The 25074-nt window shown below is 46.6% G+C and overlaps 1 protein-coding gene and 1 pseudogene across 2 annotated transcripts; one reads left to right on the top strand and one right to left on the bottom strand.

The window, feature by feature from the left end:
* The first annotated feature begins 9613 nt into the window (after positions 1-9613).
* On the top strand, positions 9614-17620 carry GLOD5 (glyoxalase domain containing 5). Its single transcript, XM_082718121.1, has 4 exons — positions 9614-9827; positions 12836-12973; positions 15391-15546; positions 17277-17620. The coding sequence occupies exons 1-4, from the start codon at positions 9786-9788 to the stop codon at positions 17400-17402; spliced, it is 462 nt and encodes a 153-aa protein (XP_082574247.1). The 5' UTR covers positions 9614-9785; the 3' UTR covers positions 17403-17620.
* A 2478-nt stretch (positions 17621-20098) lies between these two features.
* Positions 20099-23443, bottom strand: LOC309855923 (mammalian ependymin-related protein 1 pseudogene; annotated as a pseudogene). The gene is made up of 2 exons: positions 23419-23443; positions 20099-20799 (listed from the first exon to the last, which is right to left on the bottom strand). The product of its transcript is annotated as a mammalian ependymin-related protein 1 pseudogene (transcript).
* Positions 23444-25074: the final 1631 nt, after the last annotated feature.

Here is a 25074-nt window from a genome sequence, read left to right as displayed (position 1 = left end):
ATAATAGCTACAGATGAATTTTATCTGTCTGAGCTGGGGGAAGCAGGGGAGGGGCAGCCTTGATCTGGGGTGTGTTGGTTTACTTTGGGAAAACCTCACCTAGGATGGACAGAACACTCAAAGATGGCTGTGGGCATTGACCGGTAGAGGCTTTCTCAATAAAATGCATAATCACGCTTATTGTTTTGGTTAAAAAATAATGCCTGTTCATTACCAAAAATGGGAGGGGGTAGGAAGTGCAGAAAAGCAAAAAGATGAAAATGTAAATGAAACAAAACAAAACAAAACTCCCTCTAGGAGCACCTGGGTGGCTCAGTCAGTTAAGCATCTGCCTTCAGCTCAGGTCATAATCCCAGGGTCCTGGGATCAAGCCCTGTGTGGGGCTCCCTGCTCAGTGGGGAGTCTGCTCCAGATTCTTTCTCTCTTCCCTCTGCCCCTCCCCCGCTCTCTCTCGCTCTCTCACATAAATTTTTTACAAATAAAAAACTCCTCTAAATCCTAATACCAAGAAATAACCAAATAACCATTTTTTCTTACCGTGTTCCTTTTGCACATGTACAAGGAAGCAGATTGCTGGGTAGAGAGTATCAGCAAAAGGGAAAGAAAAAAAGCAACTTCTGGGAAGGGGCTGGCACTATACATGTTAAAGTAAAAGGTGTCGAGCGTCTCTTTCATTAAATTAACAGAAAAAGTGGCACCTGGGTAGCTCAGTCAGTTAAGCACATATCTTTGGCTCAGATCATGGTCTCAGGGGTCCTGGGATCGAGCCCCACATCCGGCTCCCTGCTCCACAGGGAGCCTGCTTCTCCCTCTGCCTCTCCCTTAGCTCGCTTGCAGTCTTTCTCTCTCTCTCTCAAATAAATACAATATTTTTTAAAAAATTAATAGAAGAAAAATAAATGGATGCTCTGTTCGTTTCTTTTTGCTGCTATAACAAATTACAGCAAACACAGTGACTCAAAACAACACAAATTCACTATCTTCTCGTTCTGGAAGTCAGAAGTCTGGCACGGGTCTCACTGGGCTCCAGTCAGGGTGTTAGCAGGTCTAGGTTCCCTTCTAGAGGCTTCAGGGGAAACTGTTTGTTTGTTTGTTTGTTTGCCTCTTCCAGCTTTGAAAGACCCCTGCATCCCTTGGCCCATGGCCTTCTTCTCACATCACATCACTCCTGCCTCCGTCCTCCGGTTTTAGGACCCTTATGAGTATATTGGCTCTACCAGATAGCCCAGGATAATTGCCTTATCTTAAGGTCAGCTGATGAGCAACTTTAATTCTCTTTCACTGTGTAACCTAACATTCACAGGTCTCAGAAATTAGGGCATGATCATTTTTGGGGTAGAGGCATTATTCTGCCGGCTACACATGCACAATGTAAAAGAAGCTGCCAAACCTCCACTAAAGTTGTCATCACAACATCTTCTACATTTCAATTTTTCTTAGTTCTCCATGCCAAAAAAAAAAGATTATGAAAAACCTTTATCAGTTTAAGATGCTTTTGTCTGCAAGTCACGGAAACCAACTTGAACCAGCTTGACCAATTAAGAAACTACATGGGGATTGCCTGGGTGGCTCAGTATGTTAAGCGTCTGCCTTTGGCTCAGGTCATGTATGGTCCCAGGTTCCTGGGACTGAGTCCCATATTGGGCTACCTGCTCCGCAGGGAGCCAGCTTCTCCCTTTGCCTCTGCTGCTCCCCCTGCTCGTACTCTCTCTCTCTCTCTGTCAGATAAACAAGTAAAATCTTTAAAAGAGAGAGAATAGATGAACTCACAAAAAGAGGAAGTGGTTTCAGTTTGGCTCAGTGCTGTCTCAGAAACCCCAGATGCCTCCTACCCCCTCCGGCTGCAGGATCCTGAGGCTCCCGGTGCTTCTCGATGCCTCTAATAACTAACCTACTACCTTGAGTGGAGGATAAAGGTGGGATGGGGATGGGATGGGGTGGGCGAGTTCCAGGGACACGGAGTCACTGCCAAAGGACATCCCGCCAGCAAGGAGTGGCCATCACAGGCCAGGCTGTCCATTACCCCAGCAGGCTCTTAACCCTTGTCAGCCCATGCCCACCTGTGCTGCTGGGAGCACTCTGACCCAGAGGCCTGCCTTCCTGAGTGAGGGAATGTGAGTTGGTCATCCACATCTCCAGGTCTGGCCAAAGGCTGCATTTCCCAGGCACCAGCCCGCCCTTGGCCTGTCCATTCTGTACAACTAGGGCGTCGCATGGCCTGCCCACCATGGGCTCAAGGTCAGGGTGCTTTTTACCTTCCCTCCCCTCTGCCTGGCAGGGGTAGCCTGGGCCTCTGGAAGCCAGGGCTCAACCTGGAACCTCACCAGGCCCAGGGTCGGAGAGGAGCTGGGAAGAGACAGCTTGCATCCCACAGTTCAGTTCATTGTCCTGAACAACCTGCCCACTGATGTCGGGACCACTATTCCCCACAGCTCGGCTGCTGTCACATAGCTCTTGTGCGTTCTCATCTCCAGATGCCTCTAGACGTGTTGTTCCTCCCTCCCACTGGCACAGTCTGTGTCTTTTTCTTCTGCTCAGTTAGCCCCCATCCTTCAGATTTCAACTGATGTCTCCACCCTGAGGACTGGTTCCCACCTGTGGACTTACCCCACCCTGGTGGGCTGAAGGATGGCTCTCCAAAAGGAAAAGTTAGCCAGCTCCTAATCCCTGGAAACTGTGAATGTTCACTTAGGTGGCAAAAAAAAGGGGGGGAGATTTAGCTGGTGTGATTAAGGGTCTGGGGATGCCTGGGGTGCTTAGTCGGTCAAAGATCCAGCTCTTTATTTTGGCTCAGGTCGTGATCTCAGAGTTGTGGGATCATGCCCATCAGGCCATCAGGCTTAAAATTCTCCCTCCGCCTCTCCTTGGGCTCCTCTCTCCCCAGAAAAGTTAAGGGTCCATGATGGGGAGATTACCTTGATTATCCAGACAGGCCCGAAATGTAACCACAAATGTCTTTTTAACAGCGTAGCCAAGTGGGATTTGGGAGAGAAGAGAAGTCAGGGGTGCCTGGGTGGCTCAGTCAGTTAAGCATCTGCCTTTGGCTCAGGTCGTGATCCCAGGGTCCTCGGATCTGAGCCCCTCATCAGGCTCCCTGCTCAGTGGAGAGCCTGCTTCTCCCTTTCCCTCTGCCTGCTGCTCACCCTGCTTGTTCTCTCTCTCTCTCTGCCAAATAAATAAATAAAATCTTTTTGAAAAAGAAGAGAAGACACACGCACAGAGGTGGTGTCAGTGTGATCACAGAGGTGGTGATTGGACCGATGCAGCCATAAGACAAGTGATGCCGGCAGCTTCTAGCAGCAGACCTCAACCTTTCCCTCCTGTCCTCGAATCCACTCAGCCTCAGCAGTTTAGGACTATAAAGTCTGGCAGAGACCATCTTGTCTAACCTCCTCACTGAACAAATGGGGAAACTGAGGCACAGAGAGTGCCAGGGACCTGTTCAGACTCACCCAGCACGACATTAGCAACAGAGCTAAGATTAGAAACTGGACCCGGATGTGGGCCCCTGCTCTGTCCCAGGAGTCCCTTGTAAACACTCTGAGTGATCTCTTCAAGGACAACCATAATGACCTTGATCACAGAGGGAAGAGAGATTCTTGCCCCGGCCAGGTGGTAGGAGACAGGAGCCAAGTAGCCTCTAGACCTTTCCCACTTAAGACTCGGTGGCCCTTCTCTGTCATCTGGTGAATTCCATAGCCCAGCCCCCATGTCCGGGTCAAGACCACCAGCACACAGAGTGTCTTTTGAGACCACTGAGCTCAACTCCTTCTGTACAGAAGAGGAAACAGAGGCCCAGAGAGGGCAAGGGACAGAACCCAAACCACACAGCCGCTCCAATGCAGAACAAGGGCTAGAAGTCAACTCACCTTGCCTCCATGCTTTGGTTCTATAAGCAGTGTTTGGTTCTACAGTCCTCACCCCCATGTCCTCCTTCTCCACTACTCCATCCCCACTCCTTTCAGATGGTAGGTGGAGGTCCCCTGGTTTTTTTTCTTCTTAAGATTTTATTTATTTGTTTGACAGAGAGAGAGACACAGCGACTGAGGGAACACAAGCAGGGGGAGTGGGAGAGGGAGAAGCAGGCTTCCCACCAAGCAGGGAGCCTGATGGGCTCAATTCCAGGACGCTGAGATCATGACCGGAGCTGAAGGCAGACGTTTAATGACTGAGCCAACCAGGTGCCCCTCCTGTTCTTCTTCTTGTTTTTTTTTTTTTAAAGGTTTTATTTATTTATTTGTCAGAGAGAGAGAGAGAGGGAGTCACTATTGTGACAAATGCCAGGCGAGGGCATTTGGTGCAGTTTTGGCCAAAGAGATATAAGGGATAATCTATAGTGAAGGCTGTTCAACCCAAATAAGAAGACAATGCCTCATTAGGAGAAAGCCTTTGTCTTGATCCCTTGTTCCTGCTTTGGATATAGATATGAGGTCTGGAAGTACAGCAGCCTTCTTGGAACCATGAGGCAAGAACGAGGAAGAAAAAAGTCAGCATGCTTAAAGACCATCGAGATGAGGAGGGAAGGAGAATTTGACTCTGCTTACGATATCATTGAACCTGAGACTGTCAATCTCAAACTTTCTGGTAATGGGAAGGAAATAAACCTCTCTCACTAGAAGGCACTGTAGCAGAGCTTTCTGTTACAGGGGGAAGAATGCCTAAGAAAACCCTTTTCATATAATCTCTTAACTACCCTTTGGGACAGCCAGACTAAGTCCTAGCACATGCTTTTTATACAAGGAAACTGGGCCACAGAGCCCATGTGGTTTAAACATCTTCCCTCAAATCCTCACAAACAAACTCTGGGTCTGGTGGAAAGGAAGGCATTCTCTTTGGGGTAGAAATCTACTCCCTAAACAAACGGCATCCCAGCACATTGCATGGGTCTGTTTGTAGGAACATCACACGACCCTGAAGGTGGCCATGACTGGGGGAGCTCTGCTTCCAACTGTTGCCCCACGGGTTCATCCAGGGCTTTGTTCTGGGAGAAGTGGTGAGCAGGGAGGGAGAATGTTGGGTCTCAGCCCCTCCACAGCAGGTGTCTCCATTCTAAGGAGAAAAAGAAATCTGCCTTTGGAGACATTTGGTGAAGTTAAAGCTATCTTTAATCCGTCTATAGAAAGTAGCTTGATGTGCCCTGAAGCCCGTTATGAAAGTCTTGCCAAGCCACAGGGCACCAGAGCCTCATTCCCCTGTAGATCTCTGAAGAACAAGGCTCCACATCCAGGACCCCCCTGCAGAGGAGCCAGTGTCCAGATTGGAGAGGCAGATGCCCTCCCAGCCCCCTCACGCTGGCCAGAGCTCTGCCGGCTGTAAAGCAAGGATGAATAGCTCCTAGCAGCCAGGAGGCCGTCTTGGAAGAAGACTCTTCCCACCCCTTCCATGAGCTTCTCAGCTTGCAGAGTCCATTTCCACAGAGGATGCCATCAGCCCAACAACACTGTGTATTCCGGAATTAATTCTGCAACCACAAACCAAGCCCATAATGTCAGTGCTTTCACCTAATAATAAACATTTATTTTTTGGCTCTCATCACAGACTACTGTGGCTGCTCTAGGTTGGTGTGTGGAAGTCCTGGTGGTAGCTGAGGACCCCCGGCTCCTTGTCCACTGTAGCTTCGCACTCCACTGGAGCTCTCGACCCCCAAAAGATGGACAAAGAGCAAGTGGAGAAAGCACCACCGCAGACCTTCCAAGCAACAGATGATCGACGTTCTCCTTCCTCAGGTATCCCCAGTCCCCCATGAAAAGAGTCAGTCTGTAGGGTCTTACCTGGCAATTGGAAGTGAAGCCCAGCATTTGCTTTGCCAGCACAAAGTGAGCCCCGCATATGAGAGCCTGTCATGTGCATGGCAGCACAGGTATGTTAAAAGATAAACCGAGGCACATTTAAATTTTCAGTTTCTTGGAGCCTAAGGCAATCGGAACTGGGCACCACCAAGCCGGAAGTGGTGAAAGAGTGCTCCCGACAGGAGCTGGGGCTAAGTCTTCCCTAGGGCAGGAGGAAAGCAAAGGGAGGAGGTTATTTGATTGGCTACGGCTGAACCAGTGGCCTTCACCTGAGAAAGCCTAGTTGGCTGATTGTGATGGCGGTTCTGACATTTTGATTTCTTGGATACAAGTGCATTGCTCGGGCTTAGGTTTTGGTTTGCTTACTAAGGCATCAGAGCCACCTCGGTCCCAGGGCCTCCTTGTCTGAGTACCTTTAACGGGTGGTATTCAAACTTTGCCCTCTTAATCAGGGTCACCAAATGGACACCTCTAGCATCATTCTGTCCGTGTTCTGCGTGACATCATGAACGGGCACACCCCTGTGTGTGATGCCAGAAGTGTCCCCATCCCAGTGTGTAACCCCGGGAGTGCCCACCCCCCAAGTGCATGCCACCAACAGTCTCCACACGCGAGACTGTGATAGTGAGTGTTCAATGTGTGTGACCCCAGTAGTGTCCAAATACCCATTTGTGTGACTGCAGGGGTGTCCACACCCAAGAGAATTTGTGTGGCCATTTGTTTGACCCCAAGGCCATCCACACCACAGTCTGTGACCTCAGCAGTGTCCACTCCATGTCCTGCAACTATCCCGTGTGACCACAGGAGTGTCTACACCCTAGTTTCTGACCTGAGCGGTGCCAACGCATCATTTATTGGACCAAGGAGCTGTCCCCACCTCAGTCACCACAATCCCAGGAGTGTCTTCTCCTCAGTTTGTATAACACCACAGACGTTCACATCTCAATCTGTGCGACACAAGGAGTGCCCAGTCCACAGTGGGTGTGGTTTCAGGAGCCTCCACTCCCCAGTGTAATGTCAAGAGTGTCCCAAAGTCCCTCTATGTGGCCCCAGAGATTTCCACTCTCCAGTGTGATACACACCTTGGAGTGTTCAAACCTCTGAGTGACCCTGTGTCTCTCCAAACCTCCATCTTGGTGACCCCATGTCTGTCCACACCCACCCATTCTTACCCTATAGTTGTCTATACCTTAAGCTGAGCCCAGGAGTGCCCACATCCCAGTCTGAGTGACCCCCAAAAAAGCTCCACAGTCCAATCTATGACCTGACCCCTGGGATGTCCACACCGTGAAATGTGGGACCCTGTGAATGTCTGGGTGACTCAGGAGTGTCTCCTTAACATGTGTGACTCCAGAAGTGTCCACATGCAAACCTGTTGGACCCTAGGACCATCCACATCCTAGTTTGTCTGACTACAATAGTGTCAACACACTAGTCAATCTGACCCCAGAAACGTCTACAACCTGCTCTGTGGGACCCCAAGAGTGGGCAGTCTCCAGTGTGTATGATTCAGGGAGTGTCCCCTCCCTAGTGTGTGTGACTTCCGGATTACCCAGACCCTCATCTAAGTAACCCAAGGCTGTCCAGCCCCTAGTGTATGCTTCCTCCTGAGGTGGCCACACCCCCATCTCTGTGGCCTGCAAGGGTGCCCATAGTTTCACAATGGTGTATTCCAAGATGGTACTGGATTACCCAGGGCTGCTTGTCTGGCCCACCCTCTGTGCGGGTGACCTTTGAGGAGCTCTTGATGCCTAATTCAGCGGACCATTGTCCTTAGCTCCCGTACACACCATTAAGTGGCCTCTTCTAGTCCTATTTCCTCTCCACTCTCTCCAGGGGACCCCTGAAGACCTGTATCCTCCTCCCCGACCACCCACACATACATCCACATCCCCAAAGACACCGTCCTGGCCCGAGACCCTGTGGATCTCAGAGAGAGCAAAGGCCAGTGCCAGCCAGCCCCCTGCCACAGACCCCACCCCGCAGAGAAGAGCAGAGAGGAAACCAGTAGAGGCATCGCTGATGGGAAGGAAACTTTCCAGGAGCTTGTGAAACATGGACGGAAATCAACTTTTTACACCCTTTTCCTCCCTAAATAGAGTGTCGGCTAAAGTGGGCAAGGACATTTGTCCCATCCAGTTCTTCGATGCCTCTCCAGCACCTGGAAGAGCACTAGGCACACAGAACACGCTCCTTAGGTTTTTGGCACATGAATGAACCCTCTGACCCGGCAATTCCACGTCTAACTCCATCTAGCATGTACACACATTTTCTGAGCTGTGGGCACAAGGCTGATAGGACCCAACAGTTGGGACAACCTTGCAAATCTGCACATACAGCAGAGCGAAAGAAATGTCAGAGGTTAGTGTTCTACCATGGGGTACCCACTGTACATGAGGCTGGATGGGTGGGACGTGGGGGTGCCTGCGGGAGTGGGGGTGCCTTCTACAGGACAGGCTGTTGACAAGGAAAAGCAGGTGGGAGCTGGTCACGTTGACGTGTGTGTGTGTAAGGAAACACCAGAAACTGACCTCAGTGGTAATTTTTGGAGTATGGAGGGGGGAATGACCTTGTAGTCCATAGGCTGCTGCTGCTGAAACCTTTTATACAAACCCATATTCATGTATTATTAAGGGAAAATCACAAGCTAAAATCAATATGCACAGCATAGAGGACTTGTAAGTATGGGGAGGTACTTGGGGTGTGCCTAGGAACAAGAATCTCAAACTCACATGTCCCAGGGAGTTCCCAGGAGAGAGGGCACTCAGTTTAGGGTAAGGTAAGCAGCAGTGGGACCAATGAATGGTCCCTGACTCTTAGCAGTGGAAGGAGAGGGCATGGTAAGGGATGGGTGGGAATGGGGAAAACCTCAAAGTTCACACCCCCCAAAGAACTCAGAAACATTGCACCCTGTGACACAGAACACTTAATAGCTTAAGAGATCCCGACTCAATAAGGGATAACACGGAGTGCATGGGGAGATGGAGAGGAGAAGGGAGTTGGGGGAAATTGGAGGGGGAGATGAACCATGAGAGACTGTGGACTCTGAGAACAATCTGAGGGTTTTGGAGAGGCAGGGAGTGGGAAGTTGGGTGAGTCTGGTGGTGGGTATGATGGAGGGCACGGATTGCATGGAGCACTGGGTGTGGCGCGTAAACAATGAATTCTGGAACACTGAAAAGAAATTTAAAAAAGAGAGAGAGAGATCCTGGCTCAGAAACAGATCCCCAAAGCAGTGGTCACACCCTAACTCAGACAGTTTTTAACTTCACACCCTGGACACAAACTCTGACTCCCAAACAGAGCAGAGCTCTCACACTCTGGGGACACAAACTTCCATAGACCAGAGGCTATGGTAAAGATCTCGCCACCATACTCGGGATGGGTGGTTTTTCTGTGTTATTACAAAGTAACCCCTTACATATACACCTTGTAATAGACTGAATGTTTGTGTCCCCCCAAACTCATATGTTGAAGTCTCAGCCCCCAAAGTGATGGTATTAGGAGGCGAAGCCTCTGTGGGGTGGGGGTGATCAGGGTTTGGATGAGGTCAGGAGAGTGGGGTCCTCATGATGGGGTGAATGCCCTTACAAGAAGAGACCAGAGAGCCTGCTCTTTCATTCCACTGCATGAGGACACAGAGAAAAAGTGGTCATCCTCAAGCCAGGAAGAGAGACGTCACCAGTCGCATGACCCTGTGACCCTGCTGGCACTCCTATCTCAGACTTCTGCCCCTAGAACTGTGAGAGAGTTCATTTCTGTTGTTAAAGCCCCCCAGTCTGTGGTACTTTGTTATGGTGGCCTGAGCTAACGAAGTCAGACCTCAAGTTTTTACTTTCGGGGCCCTGAGTTGTCAGAGTCCTTGTACTTGTACTGTCTGCCTCTGTCACCACCAGCATTCCTCAGCCTGTGGCTCTCCCATTCTTGCCCCTTGGTCTCTGGGCATGGAGCCAGAGGGTTGTCCGGAGGCTCCAGGGCAAGGACACCTTGCCTGCCATGCTGCCAGCCAGGATGTGGGGTCGAACTTTCCAGAAGCAGGTGAGTAGCTGGGTCTCAGGGGCTGGGGCATGGGTGTTCACACCAAGGCTGGGCAGCCCCCAGCCCAGGCCTGGTAACCTGCTTCCCTCCTCTGTGGGCTATCCTGGGGTGCTGACATTCAATTTCCCAACCTCCTGTCTCTTTCTCTTTCAAATACAAGCAGAGGGCAGCAGAGGGACACGGAAAGGCCCTGTTGTAACACGCTCAGACAGCAACATGTCTGCAAAAACGGGCCTGGGCTGCAGATTGACCGCTCTGCTCCCTCAGGGTGACGCCAGGAATGTCCTGACGGGGCAGTGCGGGAAGGGACCAGGAAACTGGGCACCGATCTTGAGGTTCACCCTGAAGGAAACCTTGAATAGGAAAGTTGAATAGGAGGGCCTCGTGTCTGGGCAATCTATTATATAGAGTCACTGTGAGGAATAAAATGTATTTTGTGTAGTGCTTAGAACAGGGCTTGGCACAGAGTAAGTCTTACATGATTCCTATGTCCTGAGGATCCTTTTATAAACCAGCCTCCCTAATGTTACGTCAACAACCCCGAACTATCTGTCCCTTGTCTTCCCCGTCTGTTCATCCCTCACTCACTCTTGGATTTTTGAACCACATTGGCCTTCTTCTGGTTCTTTAAGAGAACCAGCCCTGCTCATCCTTGAATTTGTAAGGATGGAGCGTTTTGCCTGCAAAACAGGATCTGGGGAGTGAGTCTAAGCTTGCAGGGCATTGAAAAATGGGAGGAATGGATTGAGTTGATTTCCAATATACTACTAAAATTGCGGGGGTGGCGGGTTGCAGCTAAAGCACTGCATAAGGGGAAATCTATAGTTCTAAATGCATAGATCAGGAAAGTTGAAAACCAATGAGTTAAGCTTCCATATCAGGAAGGTGGAAAAGGAACAGAAAATTGAACCCCGAGAAAGTGGAAGGAAGGAATTACAAAGATAAGAGCAGAAACCGGTGAAACAGAAAGCAAGCGTCCATTGGCTATGGTAACAAGGTCATAACTTGGCCCTTTGAACACATTAATAAAATATTAGTGATTTCTCTTTTCTCTCAAGCAATTAAGAGGAAAAAAAATAAAGCACCAATATCAGGACTGAAAAGGGGATACTGTGACAGATCCTACAGACATTAAAAGGTTTTTAATATATAACTTTATTTTCAATGGAGTCCAAAGGTCAATTTCTCATTCTACTGCTTGTGTGTTCCCACGGATCCTCTGTATCCATGAGGACAGCAGAGCTCAGCAACTTTGCTAATGCTTCCTCCACTGATAAGACTAGAACTGCACAGTGTTTTTTTTTTTTTAAGCTGGGCCCCAGTGCAATCAATTGTTCAAAATGTCATGGTTTGAATGGAATTGAACACAGTGGAATGAAAGGAATAAAATAGTATAGGGTGGCACAAAATAGGATAGGATAGGATAGGATAGGAGAGAACAGAAGTCAGACTTTGTGCTAGGCACTGGACCTAATTGTTGTAGTAGATATCTACTAATTGAAAAAATATTATTGAACATCTGCTAGTTGTTTGGGACACAGTGGAGAACAAAACAGAGAGAAATCTCTGCCCTTATGTACCTTATCTCTAGTTGGAGAGACAGATATTAGCATTGCGTTAGATATGCATAAGGCTCTGTGGCCAAAGATACAAAGATGGTCCTTATGAGGAACAGGCAAAGAGGCAATGTAGCTTGAGATGGATGAGGCTGTAGAGACTAGGGACCATGCTAGGGAATCTGAAATTCAACAAGATGACCCCAACAACACCATAATCATCACCGTGAACTCTTATACTACTTGCTATGTGCCAGGCATTGTTCTAAGCCCTTAAAAATCCAACTGTTTTTTTAAGTGGTCAGGATAATCTTCTATGTCTAAAATCATGCACATTTTACAGAAGGGGAAACCAAGGCATAGAGAGATTAATTAAACATCAGTCTGGGTCCCAGGGTCTCTTCTTTTAACCATAATATTCTGCTACAGTGCCAGACCACAGGCACCTTATATTTCTGTAGCCAATGTCGTATAAATATATAAATTACTAACGAATGCAAATCAAGCATCTGCCTTCAGCTCATGTCATGATCTCAGGGTACTGGGATCGAGTCCCACATCAGGCTCTCTGCTTGGCAGGTAGCCTGCTTCCTCCTCCTCTCTCTCTGCCTGCCTCTCTGCCTACTTGTGATCTCTGTCTGTCAAATAAATAAAATCTTTTTTTAAAAAAAGAGTGCAAATCAAGAGAAAGATCAGATGGGAAGTGTGCTGAGGGGAGGAAGTAAGAATGGGGGAGGTGTTATCTTCCTACTGGGCTTCAAGGTGGATCTGTAAACACACATGCCTAGAAACATTTATATCATCTGAGATGCTCCCTTCCTGTCCTGGCATAGCTAAGGAGTGAGATAAAGGGGACTGGGTTAAACTGGCCAAAAGAGGGCTTGTAATCATAAGGTTGGGCCTCCTCTGTGTCTTGTCATTCCTTGCAAAAGAGAAGAAATCCAGCTTGGGGACAACAAGAGAGGGTTTGGTCTTGGTCTTCATCTTATCCCTTAACTTCATCTCTATCTCTCTACAAGGGGAAAGAGAACAAGAAAACAGTACAGAGTAGTCATGGCAGACTCTTATGAATCCATACATGGGTGGTAAGTTTTAACTCAAGTGGGCGCTCGGGTGGGTCAGTCAGTTAAGCATCTGCCTTTGGCTCAGGTCATGATCCCAGAGACCTGCGATCGGGCCTACATCAGGCTCCCTGCTGAGTGGGGAGTCTGCTTCTCCCTCTCCCTTTGCTGCTTCTCCTGCTTGTGCTCTCGCCCCCTCTCTCAAATAAATAAAAATCTTTTTTTTTTTTTTAAAGACTCTACTCAGTTTCCTCCCAGGACTTTCCCTTAGAAATGGGCTTGAGGAGGAAGTATGGTCCTTGTGGAGATGAGGGGAGGGAAGAGAAGGAAACGGGAAACACGGTGTGACCAGTGGCAATGTGAACTCTTTTGAACTGTTTTCTTTTTTAAGTCATGGAGGAACAGCAGTCAGACTCTTTCACCATGCCTTATCCAAAGAATTGACCACATTGTGATGACAGTAAAGAGTATCAAAGACACCACCATGTTTTATTCCAAGATCCTGGGCATGGAAGTCACAACTTTCAAGGTACTCACTTTCTTAAGTACAAACTGCAAGTGAAGTAGAATTTGGTTATAATACACTTAATTCCTCCCCCTAAAAACATCCCACAGGAAATCTGTGAGGCAAATTGAAAGGATCAATGTAGAGATTCCAAACTCTGAAGGCAAAACTTCCAGAGAGAGAATTGAGAAAAAGAAGGGGAGGTAAGTGCCATAAAAATAATGCAAGAGAATTTTCCAGTCTTTAGCCAGAAAGGGTTAACTAAGTATCCAGCACATTAGATATGTTCTTATGAAATTATAGAACATCAAAGTGGAAATGAATATCCAAATCTTTCAAAGAGGTTAAAAAGAAAAGTAGCTCAGTCAATAGAGCATGCCACTCTTGATTTCAGGGTCATGAGTTCAAGCCCCACACTGCACATGGAGCCTACTTTAAAAAAGAAAGAAAGAAAGAAAGAAAGAAAGAAAGAAAGAAAGAAAGAAAGAAAGAAAGAAAGAAAGAAAGGAAGGAAGAAAGGAAGAAAGAAAAGAAAAGAAAAGTAGTTCAATGAAATAGGGAAAAGAAATAAGCAGATACCAAATTGCCTAAGAGTCAGAGACCAGAAGACAATAGAACAATTTCAAGATTTTGAGGGGAAATTCTATGTCCAGCCAAACTACTAACCAAGGTGAGTATAGAATAAAACATTCTTAGAAATATGGGGGCACCTGGCTGGCTCAGTCTGTAGAGTATGTGTCTCTTGATCTCAGGGTTGTTGAGTTCGAGTCCCATGTTGGACTTACAGTTTCCTTTAAAAAATCATAGATATAGAGTCTAAAACTTTGCCCACTTGTTTTGAAAATTACTCAAGAGCATGCCACATCAAAGCAAGTGATTAAGCCAGGAATAGGGAAGACATAAAAGTCAGGGCACAGCAGGTCCCAAGAGGAAGATCCCAGAAAGATACCTAGAAAGATGCCTCAGTCTGGTTTGGAACAAGTGGTGGGGGGGAGGTCCCAAGAGAGCGAGCGAGCCAAGGAAAAAAAGTGAAATAAGGTCATTTTATGATAGAATGGATGTGGCATCAGCCATGATGATAGAAGAGAAAGAAACAGGAAAATGATAAAAGGAAGGGAAGAGGCGGAGAGGGAAGGCACATGAAGAGGATAGGAGGGCCAGTGAGACATTAGCTGTAGTACATCTATCAAAACATAAAGATGTATGTATGTCTTTTAAAAATTATAAAGGAACTAAAAGAGGAACTACAAGTGATGACAGAATTCTATTGGGAAGGGTAGTAATATGGATGAGCTAAATTCTTGTTTATCAGAGCAGGGAGAGGAGTGAAAATGTCACAAATTCCTAAATCAATTTGCTAAATCAAGGAAATGTCTGAAGTTGCCCATTATCAGTCACCGACTGTGTCTGGAGGTACATAGGAGAAAACTCAATGAACAGTGGGTGAAAGAAGATTGAGTTTTCTTTTTTTTTTTTTCTCATTTAACAACCTCTGTAGAAAGTTGGGGTTCGTGCAGAGGCTGGGAAGGAGGAGGACGTGAATGGCAGAGAACTGCCAGCTCAGGGGGACTGGGAGGTCTCCAGAAGCTCCACCCACAACCTCTGCTGCCATCTCACTGTCCAGTCCATCTTACATGGCTGACCCCCGCCAAGGAATGCTGGGAAAATGTAACTTTTTAAGCTGTGCACACAACTGACCCCATTGAAATTTGGGTTTTTTATAAGAAAAAAGGGAGAAATACACATTTTATTGTACACTAAGTAAATGTATATTAAGAAAAATTGCTGTCTCTGCCATGGGCAGCATTTACATATTATTTGAAGATAATGCAAATAATTTCCAGAAGAAATAAACACACACACGCACACGCTGAAAGCAGTTGCTTCTAGGGAATGAGACTGGACTGGGATGGGGCAAAGGGCTGTTGTTTTTCATTAAAAGCCCCATTGTAGGGGCTCCTGGGTAGCTCAGTCATTTAACTGTCCGCCTTCAGTTCAGGTCATGATCTCAGGGTCCTGAGATTGAGTCCTGCATCGGGGTCCCTGCTCAGCAGGGAGTCTGGTTCTCCCTCTGACCCTCCCCTGTCTTGTGCTCTCTGCTCTCTCTCTCTCATTCTGTTTCAAATAAATAAAATATTAAAAAAGAAGCTCCATTGTACTTTGTTTTAACCTTGTTGGGGTAGGGAGGTGGCTTTGTCTCATGCTCACCTTGGGGGTTTACTTCTTGGTTGTACTTCCTCCCCAAATAGGGTGACCTGATGGTTAAGCATCTGCCTTTGGATAGGACCACGATCCCAGGGTCCTGGGATCAAGGCCCACATCAGGCTCCCTACTTAGCGGGGAGCCTGCTTCTCCTTCTGCCTTCTGTTCTCCCTTCTTGTGCGCTCTCTCTCTCTTTCTCTCTGTTAAATAAATAAATAAAATCTTTTTTTTAAAAATAGGGTGACCGGAAAGCATTGTGCTTTGGAGAACAGAAATTGAACCTCCATGAGGTGGGAAAGGAATTTGAACCCAAAGCTGCTCACCCAGTTCCTGGCTCCCTGGATATATGTCTGATCACAGAGACACCTTTGGAGGAAATGGTCCAGCACCTTAAGGTGAGCTGGACATCCGTTCTTTTCTAGAAAGCTGTGTCTAGTCCTGAGGAAACAGAAGCATGACCCCGTCAGGTCTTCCTCAAATTTCAGACAGAACAAGTTTCCTCACTTCCAGATAATGCTTGTACACAACTGTTTGCTCATTATTTCTGTTGACATCATTGTTTCATGTAAACAAATCTATTATAAAGGGAAACATTATATCCTTAAAAAAAAGATTTTATTTATTCATTTGAGACAGAGAGAGCATGAACAGGGAGAGAGGCAGAGAGAGGAGGAGAAGCAGTCTCTCTGCTGAGCAGGTTGCCTGATGTGGATCTTGATCCCAGGACATCTGAGCCAAAGGCAGATGCTTAACCATCTGAGCCACCCAGGCGCCCCACATTACATCATTCTTGTAAAAAAAAAAAAAAAAAGCTATAAACTTAAATTCTTTTTACAGAAACACATTTCTGTAAAAGGCAAAAGGTTTGACCCAGTACATGAAAATCCCATTATATCTTGGCACAAAGGGAAGTTAACTTGTGAAAACAAACAAACAAACAAACAGCTATAAAAACACCAGTCGTGGGGCTCAGTCAGTTAACCACCTGCCTTCAGCTCAGGTCATGATCCCAGGGTCCTGGGATAGAGCCCTGAGTTGGGACCCTCTGCTCAGCGGGGAGCCTGCTTCTTCCTCTCCCTCTGCCCCTCCCCCTGCTAATATTCTCTCTCTCTATCTTGCAAGTGCACATGCTCTCAAATAAATAAATAAAATCTTAAAAAACAATAACAAAAAACCCCCAACAGTTGTTAGATTTTATCCACTTCCTTTCTCTGAACTCTCTGGGCCTGACATTACAAAGGAAGATTTGGCAGTTGAAGAGGTGCTAAGGACTTGTTAGCATCCACCAGAGGTTTTCTTCTTGGTATAATCAGAAGGTTTGAAATGTGGGGCACCTGACTGGCTCGTCAGAAGAATATGCAGCTCTTGATCTCAGGGTTGTGAGTTTGAGCCTCACACTGGGTGTAGAGATCACTTCGTTTAAAACAAAAAACAAAAAAAGAACGGATTTTTTAAAAAATTTGACAGACAGAGATCACAAGCAGGCAGAGAGGCAGGCAGAGAGAGACAGAGAAGCAGGCTCTCCGCTGAGCAGAGAGCCCGATGCGGGGCTTGATTCCAGGGCTCTGGGATTATGACCTGAGCCGAAGGCAGAGGCTTTAACCCACTGAGCCACCCAGGCGCCCCAACAAAATGGATTTTTTAAAAAAGGATTGAAATAGGATTTAAAAGGGAATATTTAATTTTGTGTCCCTCTAACACTCAAAATGATTTCATGTAAAGGAAGCATGACTTCTCCTTTTGGGGAACACAGATTAAGATCTTGTATATAATCTTCCTTCGGAAAGTATCAGTGAAAAAGGCTAATTTGGAAGTAAAGTGGAGAAAGCCTAGGGATTAAGAGCATGGATTTTGGTCCAGACTGCCTGGATTGAATTCTGACTGCCACTTACTACAAAATACTAGGTACTATTGTCATTCCACTTTACAGATGAGGAAAGTGAGGCACAGAGCAGTTAGGTACTATGCCCCAGGCCATGCGGCTGGTCTGTGGCTGGAGCAGAGGGAGGGAGGGGCGAATGGCAGGAGTTGAAGACAGAAAGACATCAGGGACCTTCTGGGGATTAAATTTTGGTCGCACCTATGTACTATGATGAATCACTTTTGCATTCTCCTCCCACTTCAGGCTTGTGAAGTTCCCGTTGAAGAAGGTCCGGTCCCCAGAACAGGGGCAAAAGGACCCATTATGTCCATCTACTTCCGAGACCCTGATGGAAACCTTATTGAGGTGTCTAACTATATCTCCCCATGATTCAGGGCTGGCCCTCCTTCATTCTGTTCCCTGCCATGTCTCCCTCTCCCTTCCTTCCTACAAACTCTCACCTAAGCCCAGAAATCTCCAAAAACCTGGGCATTTCACTCTTCCTACTCTAGGGGGGTGAGTTGCTGATTTGGGTTGGGGACCAAAACTACCTGCCTGAATATCCCCCATCCACGGTTCCCCCTAATAAATTAATAACCTCTCAATGAGTACGACCTCTTCATTACTATTGTCTCAGGGTTACAGAGGGATGTTTGTCTAGGGTGTGAGGTCTCTGTCTGGGGGCCAGTGACCAGTGTACATCATCTCTGGAGACCAAATCCAGGGTCATCCCTTTGGGATTCAGGGTCCTGACAGATTTCTCCTTGTTAGTGAGACCAACATTTTTCATCCGTTTGGAATTCACTTCACCCCTTCCAAGTGCTGCCTGCTGTTTTCTCCAGCCCAGAGGCCTCGCTGAACTTCAAGATCTCTGTGAGTCCCATGGAAGCTTCAAGGAGTGCCCCAGATGACACTACCTCTTCCTGGAGTGTCTCCTCTGACCACACCCATAGGGTATGCAGTCCTTTCTACCTTTGGATCAGTTAGGTCCAGACTCGTTTCAATTGAGGCTCAGCTCTTGACAGAGCAGACAGACAAGGACAAATCTCATCTGTCTCTGTCCTCCCCCGCAGCCAACACCATCCATTCAGTCAACTAATAAACACATATTGAGCACCTACTGTGTGCTTGGCCCTGTTCCAGACACTGGGGAGACAGTGTTGAACAGAAGAGATAAGCACATTCATGTTCGGGGAGCTGCTGTTCTAGTGGCAGAGAGAGAATAAATAAAATTAAGTAAGGAAAATATGAAGTATGTTAGAGAATGAGAAAAGCTTTCGGAGAAAAAGAAAACATGGAAAAGAGGAAACGCGGCTAAAAATTGCTGGGGCAGTTTCTGATGTGTAAGGGGACGGTCAGAGGACCATCTTCACTGAGGAGCCATTTGAGCGCGGATCGGAGGAGATGAGGGAGGGAGTGGCTCCAAGAGCTGAAGGAAGAGCAGAACAGGCAGAGGGCACCAGGGCCAAGGCCCTGAAGTGTGGCAGTGTGTGGGAAACAGTGAGGAGGCCAGTGCAGAGGCAGCGGTGAGTGTGTGGGGCGGAGGGTGATGGGAGCAGGAGGTGAGGTCAGACGGCAGGTGGGGGACAGATCATGTAGCGTCAGAAGGAAGGGTCGTGAGTAGAGGAGGGCCACGATCTGACTCAGGATTTAACAGGCACCCTTTGGCTGCTGTGAGGACAGTGGCTCTAGGGAGGGAGGCGGAAGCAGTGGAACCGTGATGGGGAGGCAACTGCAATGGCCTGAGCGAGCGATGATGCCGGTGCCGGTGCTCGCAAGGGAGGTGATAAAAAGTGGTTAGATTACGGAGAAATTCTGAAGACAGAGACAGAGACGAGTTCGCCAAGAGAGAAAATGTCAATTAGAGAAGAGGTCCAAGGACATTTAGAGTTCTGAAACGAGGATAAACCAGCAAGCGAGGCAGGCAGAAAGGCAGGGGAAGTGTACGGCTTCCTGAATGAATGAGTGACGGAGGAAGGAGCCATGTCTGAGGGTCTCCTGAGGTGAGTGAGCCCCTAGTCTTATGGACTCTGGTTTCGAAACGGCCCCCAGGTGGTAGTTCAGCCAGACCCTATGAGTGAACCCCCAAAGAGCCCCAAAAAGGCTGGGAAGAGAGGATATATCAGGGTGAGAGTTCCAGCATGTGAAAGGCTCTGCCAAAAGCTGTAGCGGGTCTCCTACTTTAATTTTTTTATTATTGGCTTAGTTTTACAATTAAATGTTTATTAAAATAATATAACCTGTGGGTACCTGGGTGGCTCAGTTAGTTAACCATCTGCCTTTGGCTCAGGTCATGATCCTGGGTCCTGGGATTGAGCCCCTTGTCAGACTCCCCGCTCGGGTGGGAGCCTGCTCCTCACCCCGCCCCCGCCGCCTGCCTCTCTGCCTACTTGTGACCTCTGTCTGTCAAATAAATAAAATCTTAAAAAAAAAGATTTTCAAACTCTCATTTGAAATGTCTCCTTGAAGAAAGATTGCTTTGTCTTAGAGCCTTTTGTTTCCTCCCCAAATTCACGTGAATTAGGTCATGCCCTAACTCCAGAAGGGACTTCAAGGAATCGCTGTGTCAGTGGCCATGGGAGCAGGAGGCAGGGCAGGCAATGAAGGAGCCATTATCTGTAGGGCACTCAAAAACTTATACTGCCACTGACTACATCTGGTCTTTATTTTGTTATCACCAATGGCAGCAACCCAGCAACGGCCAGTAATGTGGGTCGTGAAACCCTCCTCCCTGCCAAGGCAAAGGGCTGCTGCCACTGCTCACCCAGTCTATGCCCCTGCGCTTAGATATCCCTGCACACGCAGCAGGCCCAGCACCCCCGCGGGCTGTCCACAGACCTCTGAAATCTCCACCTTGGCCATCTCTTTGGTTCAGATTGCCACACGTTCTCCAGCCCATTCCTTTACCTTTGGCAAACATAGCTTGAATGGGCGAAATCATGCACACATAACAAATAAACCCACAGCAATGCTTCTCTTCCTACAATTATGATAGTGCTCTCCAGTCAAGTCTCTTTTTTCTCAAGTCTCAAGTCCTTCTTGAGCTGGGGGTGATGGCCAGTGCTGCCACCTGTATACTAGCAGGCTTACCAGGTCCAGCTCTTGCTCGTCCTCTCTGGCCGGGCCGTCTGGCAGGCACTCGGTGGGGTAAACCGAGGGGTCTTTAACGCCTAGCTGTATGTTGAAAAACTGTATGGATGGTATTACACTGTAACTTTGGGTGAAGGTTTCCTGGACAGGATAACACTCTGACTGTATAAATGCCAATCCAGGTTTATATGAGCTAGCTGGCTTTCTGTCAGCCCCCCCCCACTCCCAGACAGCAATCCACTCCTGGGGCCCCTATGGAGTACTTGTCCTCAGTGGTGGCTTGCTGAGGAATGTCTAGAGGGTCCCAGGGGGTGTCAGGGTGATCTTGGAGCACTGCTTGGTGGCTTGCTCAATCTGAAACATCAATCTTTCCTTATAGAACAAAGCATATTCAAATAACCTCTTGCCAGGGATCAGCACCATTTGCTCACTAAGCACCTGTATGTACTGGCTGAGCCTGTCATAGGACAGCAGAGTTTGGTGGTTGCTCCTGCTGTTCTCTGGGTACAGAACCCAGGGGGCTTCCCACTCCTGTGGTGCCTGGCAAGGGCGCAGTGTCCCTGGGGTGCCCCTGGTCCTGGCCTCCAGCGCTGCTGACCCCAGGCCACAGAGGCCACCTAGACTCAGAGGCCACCCAGCAGCCAGGCATCCAGGGCCCCCAGGCCACACTTCCCGTCTATTTTTAAAGACAGCTTCTCTTGGACCCAGAGTCACATGACTGGAGATAGATGATTTATGAAAGGAAAGAAAAAAGAAGTAGAAGGGAGGGAGAGAGGAAGGAAGGAAGGAAGGGATGGAGGAGGTGAGAGAGGGGGAGGAAAGGAAGGAGAGTGGATGGCAGATGGGTGAATGTATAAATGGGTACATAGATGGCTGGCTGGCTGGCTGGCTGGGTGGATGGATGGATGGATGGATGGATGGACTGATATCTTCTGCCCCTGGAGAAACTTCACTTTTGTGTGCATAGAGAGAGGAATATCAGTTTGTAAATTGCAGATCTGCTGTAACACAGAAAAGATTGGAAAGAACCCAATCTGCTCATGGGCATCTGGGTTGTTTCCAATCTTTTCTGTTTTATTTATTTATATATATATATATATATATATATATTATATAAAATATATTATATATCAATAATATATTATAATATATTAATATAATAATATTTATATTATATAATATGTATTATATATATAATATATATATTAACAATATTTAAACAAACTATGGTAGGGGCACCTGGATGGCTCAGTGGGTTAAAGCCTCTGCCTTTGGCTCAGGTCATGATTCCAGGGTCTTGGGATAGAGCCCCACATCGGGCTCTCTACTCAGCGGGGAGCCTGCTTTCCCCTCCTCCTCTGCCTGCTTCTCTGCCTACTTGTGATCTCTGTCTGTCAAATACGTAAATAAAATCTTGAAAAAAAAATAAACAAACTACGGTATAGCCATTCCATGGAATGTCATATTCCATGGAATACAACTCAGCCATAAAAAGGAATAAACTCACAAGGCCAGCACTAACCTAATACCAAAACCAGATACAAGCACATCAAGAAAACTACAGACCAATATCTCTTATGAATATAGATGCAAAAATCATCAACAAAATACTAGTAAAGAGAATTCAGCGATATATAAGAAGGACTATACACCATGACCAAGTGGGATTTATCCCAGGAATCCAAGATTTGTTCAACATAAGAAAATCAATGTAATATACCATATTAATAAAAGGACAAAAACCAAAAGATCTTCTCAACAGAGGCAGAAAAAGCATTTGACAAAACTCATCACCCTTTCATGATAAAAATACTCAACAAACTAGAACCAGATAAGACTTCCCCAAACTGATAAAGTGAATCTACAAAACCCTATAGCCAATATCATACTTAATGACAGAAGACTAAAAACTTTCTCCTGGATATCAGGAACAAGACAAGGATGTCCCCTCTTACCACTTCTATTCGACAATGTACTAGAGGTTCTAGCCAGGGCAATTAGGTTAGAAAAAGTATCCAGATTGGAAAAAAGAAGTAAAACTACCATTATTTGCAGATGACATGATCTTATACAGAGAGAATCTCAAGGAACCCACAACAAAACCATTATATACATATGAGCTCAGCAGGGTTGCCGGATACTAGATCAGACAAGACTTAATCATTTTTTTATTTTGTTTTAAAATTTTAAAAAGATTTTATTTATTTATTTGGCAGACAGAGAGAGATGAGGAAGCAGGCTCCCTGCTGAGCAGAGTGCCTGATGTGGGACTTGATCTCAGGACCCTGGGATTATGACCTGAGCCAAAGGCAGAGGCTTTAACCCACTGAGCCACCCAAGTGCCCCTCAATCATTTTTTAAAAGATTTTATTTATTTATTTGACAGAGGGAGAGATCACAAGTAGGTAGAGAGGCAGGCAGAGAGAGAGGGAGAAGCAGGATCCCTGCTGAGCAGAGAGCCCAAGGTGGGGCTCAATCCCAGGACCCTGAGATCATGACCTGAGCTGAAGGCAGAGGCTTAATCCACTGAGCCACCCAGGCACCCCAAGACTTAATCATATTTCTATACACTAGCAATGAACAATCCAAAGATGAAATTAAGAAAGCAATTCCATTTATGATAGCATGAAAAAGAATAAATTTAGTAATGTATCTAACACAAGATAGGTAAGACTTATACACTTAAAACTATAAAATGCTATTTAGAGAAATTAAATACAGGCTTCTGGGTGGCTCAGTCAGTGGAGCATCTGCCTTTGGCTCAGTTCATGATCCCAGAGTCCTGGGATCGAGTCACATATTGGGCTCCCTGCTCAGCAGAGAGCCTGTTTCTCCCTCTTCCTCTGCTGCTCTCTCTACTTGTCCTCTCTTTCTCATAAATAAATACAATCTTTAAAAAAAGACATCACATATTATATTCATGGATTGAAAACTTTATAGTGCTAAAATGGCAATACTCCCCAAATTGATCTACAGGGCTGGTGCAATCCCGATCAGAATCCCAGCCTGCTTCTTTGCAGAAATTGACAAACTGATACTAAAATTCATATGAAAATGCTAGGAATGGCTCCAACAATTTTGAAGAAAAACATAACTGGGGGCACCTGGGTGGCTCAGTCAGTTAAGTGTCTGCCTTCAGCTCAACAGGGTCCTGGTATTGAGCCCCACATTGGACTCCCTGCTCAGCGGGGAGCCTGCTTCTCCCTTTCCTACTCCCCCTGCTTGTGTTCCCTCTCTCGCTGTGTCTTTCTCTGTCAAAAAAATAAGTAAAATCTTAAAAGGAAAGAAAAGAAAAACACAGTTGGAAGACTCGCACTTCCCGATTTAAAAGTATAGTACATGGTTATAATAGTCAAGACTAAGAGGTACTGGCACAAGAATAGATATAGAACAGAGTCCAGAAATAAACTTAGACACTATGGGCGACTCATTTTTGACAAGCGTGCCTAAGCAATTCAATGGAGGAAGAATAGTCTTTTTAACAAATGGTGCTGTGGGGATTGCCTGGGTGGCTCAGTCACTTAAGCATCTGCCTTCGGCTCAGGTCATGGCCCCAGGTTCCTGAGATCGAGCCCCACATCAGGCTTCTTGCTCAACCAGGAGCCTGCTTCTCCCTCTGCCTGATTGTGCTCTCTCTGTCCCTCTCTCTCTTTCTCTCTGATAAACAAGTAAATAAAATCTTTTTAAAAGTCCACTTTAAAAAAAAATGTTCACAGCAGTAGTATCCACAACTGCCAAACTGTGGAAGGAGCCAAGATGTCCTTCAGCAGACTAATGGATAAAGAAGATGTGATCCATATACACAATGGAATATTACGCAGTCATCACAAAGGATGAATATCCAACTTTAGTATCAGCATGGACGGGACTGGAGGAGATTGTGCTGAGTGAAATAAGTCAAGCAGAGAGAGTCTATTATCATATGATTTCACTTACTTGTGGAGCATAAGGAATAACATGGAAGACATTAGGAGAAGGAAAGCAAAAGTGAATTGGGGGAAATTGGAGGGGGAGATGAACCATAAGAGACTATGGACTCTGAGAAACAAACTGAGGGTTTTGGAGGGGAGGGGCTGGGGGGGTTGGGTGAGCCTGGTGGTGGGTACTAAGGCGGGCCCGTATTGCATGGAGCACTGGGTGTGGTGCATAAACAATGAATCTCAGAACATGAAAAAAATAAAATTAAATTAAGATGTTAAAAACTTAAAGCTGGGGGCACCTGAGTGGCTCAGTGGGTTAAGCCTCTGCCTTCAGCTCAGGTCATGGTCTCAGGGTCCTGGAATCGAGCCCCACATCAGGCTCTCTGCTCAGCAGGGAGCCCGCTTCCCGGTCTCTCTCTGCCTGCCTCTCTGCCTACTTGTCAAATCAATCAATCAATCAATCTTTTAAAAAAATTAAAGTTGAACATGCATACATTCTAAGATATAAAAAAATGGTGCTGGGACAACTGGACATCCACATGCAAAGGAACGAAACTGGACTCCTGCTTCACACCATATAGAAAAATTAACTAAAAAAAAATCAAAGACATGAATGTAAGAGCTAAAACTATTAAACTTCTAGAAGAAAACACAGGCATAAATCTTCATGACTTTGGTTAGGCAATGGTTTCTTAGACAACATGTAATGCATAAACAACCAAAGTCAACTTGCACTTCATCAGACCTAAAAGCTTTTGTGCTTCAAGGGACACAACAAAGTGAAAGGACAACCCTAAAATAGGAGCAACTATTTTCAAATCCCATTATCTGATAAATGATTAGGATCCAGAATATATAAAGAACTCATACTGGGGCCCCTGGGTGGCTCAGTTGGCTGGGCCCCTGCTTTCAGCCCCAGTCATGATCCCAGGGTCCAGGAATCAAGTCCCATGCCTGTTTTTCCCTCTTCCTGCCTCTCCCAACAGCTCCAAGATTTCATTTCTAGGTGTGTACCCAAGAGGACTGAAATCATATGTCTGCATAAAAATCTT

The sequence above is a fragment of the Mustela nivalis genome, assembly GCF_964662115.1.
Source record: "Mustela nivalis genome assembly, chromosome: X".
NCBI classification, from domain to species: Eukaryota; Metazoa; Chordata; class Mammalia; order Carnivora; family Mustelidae; genus Mustela; species Mustela nivalis.
Note: the sequence above shows the minus strand (reverse complement) of the source record. Positions and strands in the feature narration are given on the sequence as shown.

What these genes read in the sequence shown, in the direction of transcription:
- GLOD5 (XM_082718121.1), top strand. Translation starts at nt 9,786, where the DNA reads ATGCTGCCAGCCAGGATGTGGGGTCGAACTTTCCAGAAGCAG. An exon ending in TGGAAGTCACAACTTTCAAG is followed by an intron (nt 12,974 to 15,390) that starts GTACTCACTTTC and finishes TTTTAAAAATAG; the next exon opens with GGTGACCGGAAAGCATTGTG. An exon ending in AAATGGTCCAGCACCTTAAG is followed by an intron (nt 15,547 to 17,276) that starts GTGAGCTGGACA and finishes CTCCCACTTCAG; the next exon opens with GCTTGTGAAGTTCCCGTTGA.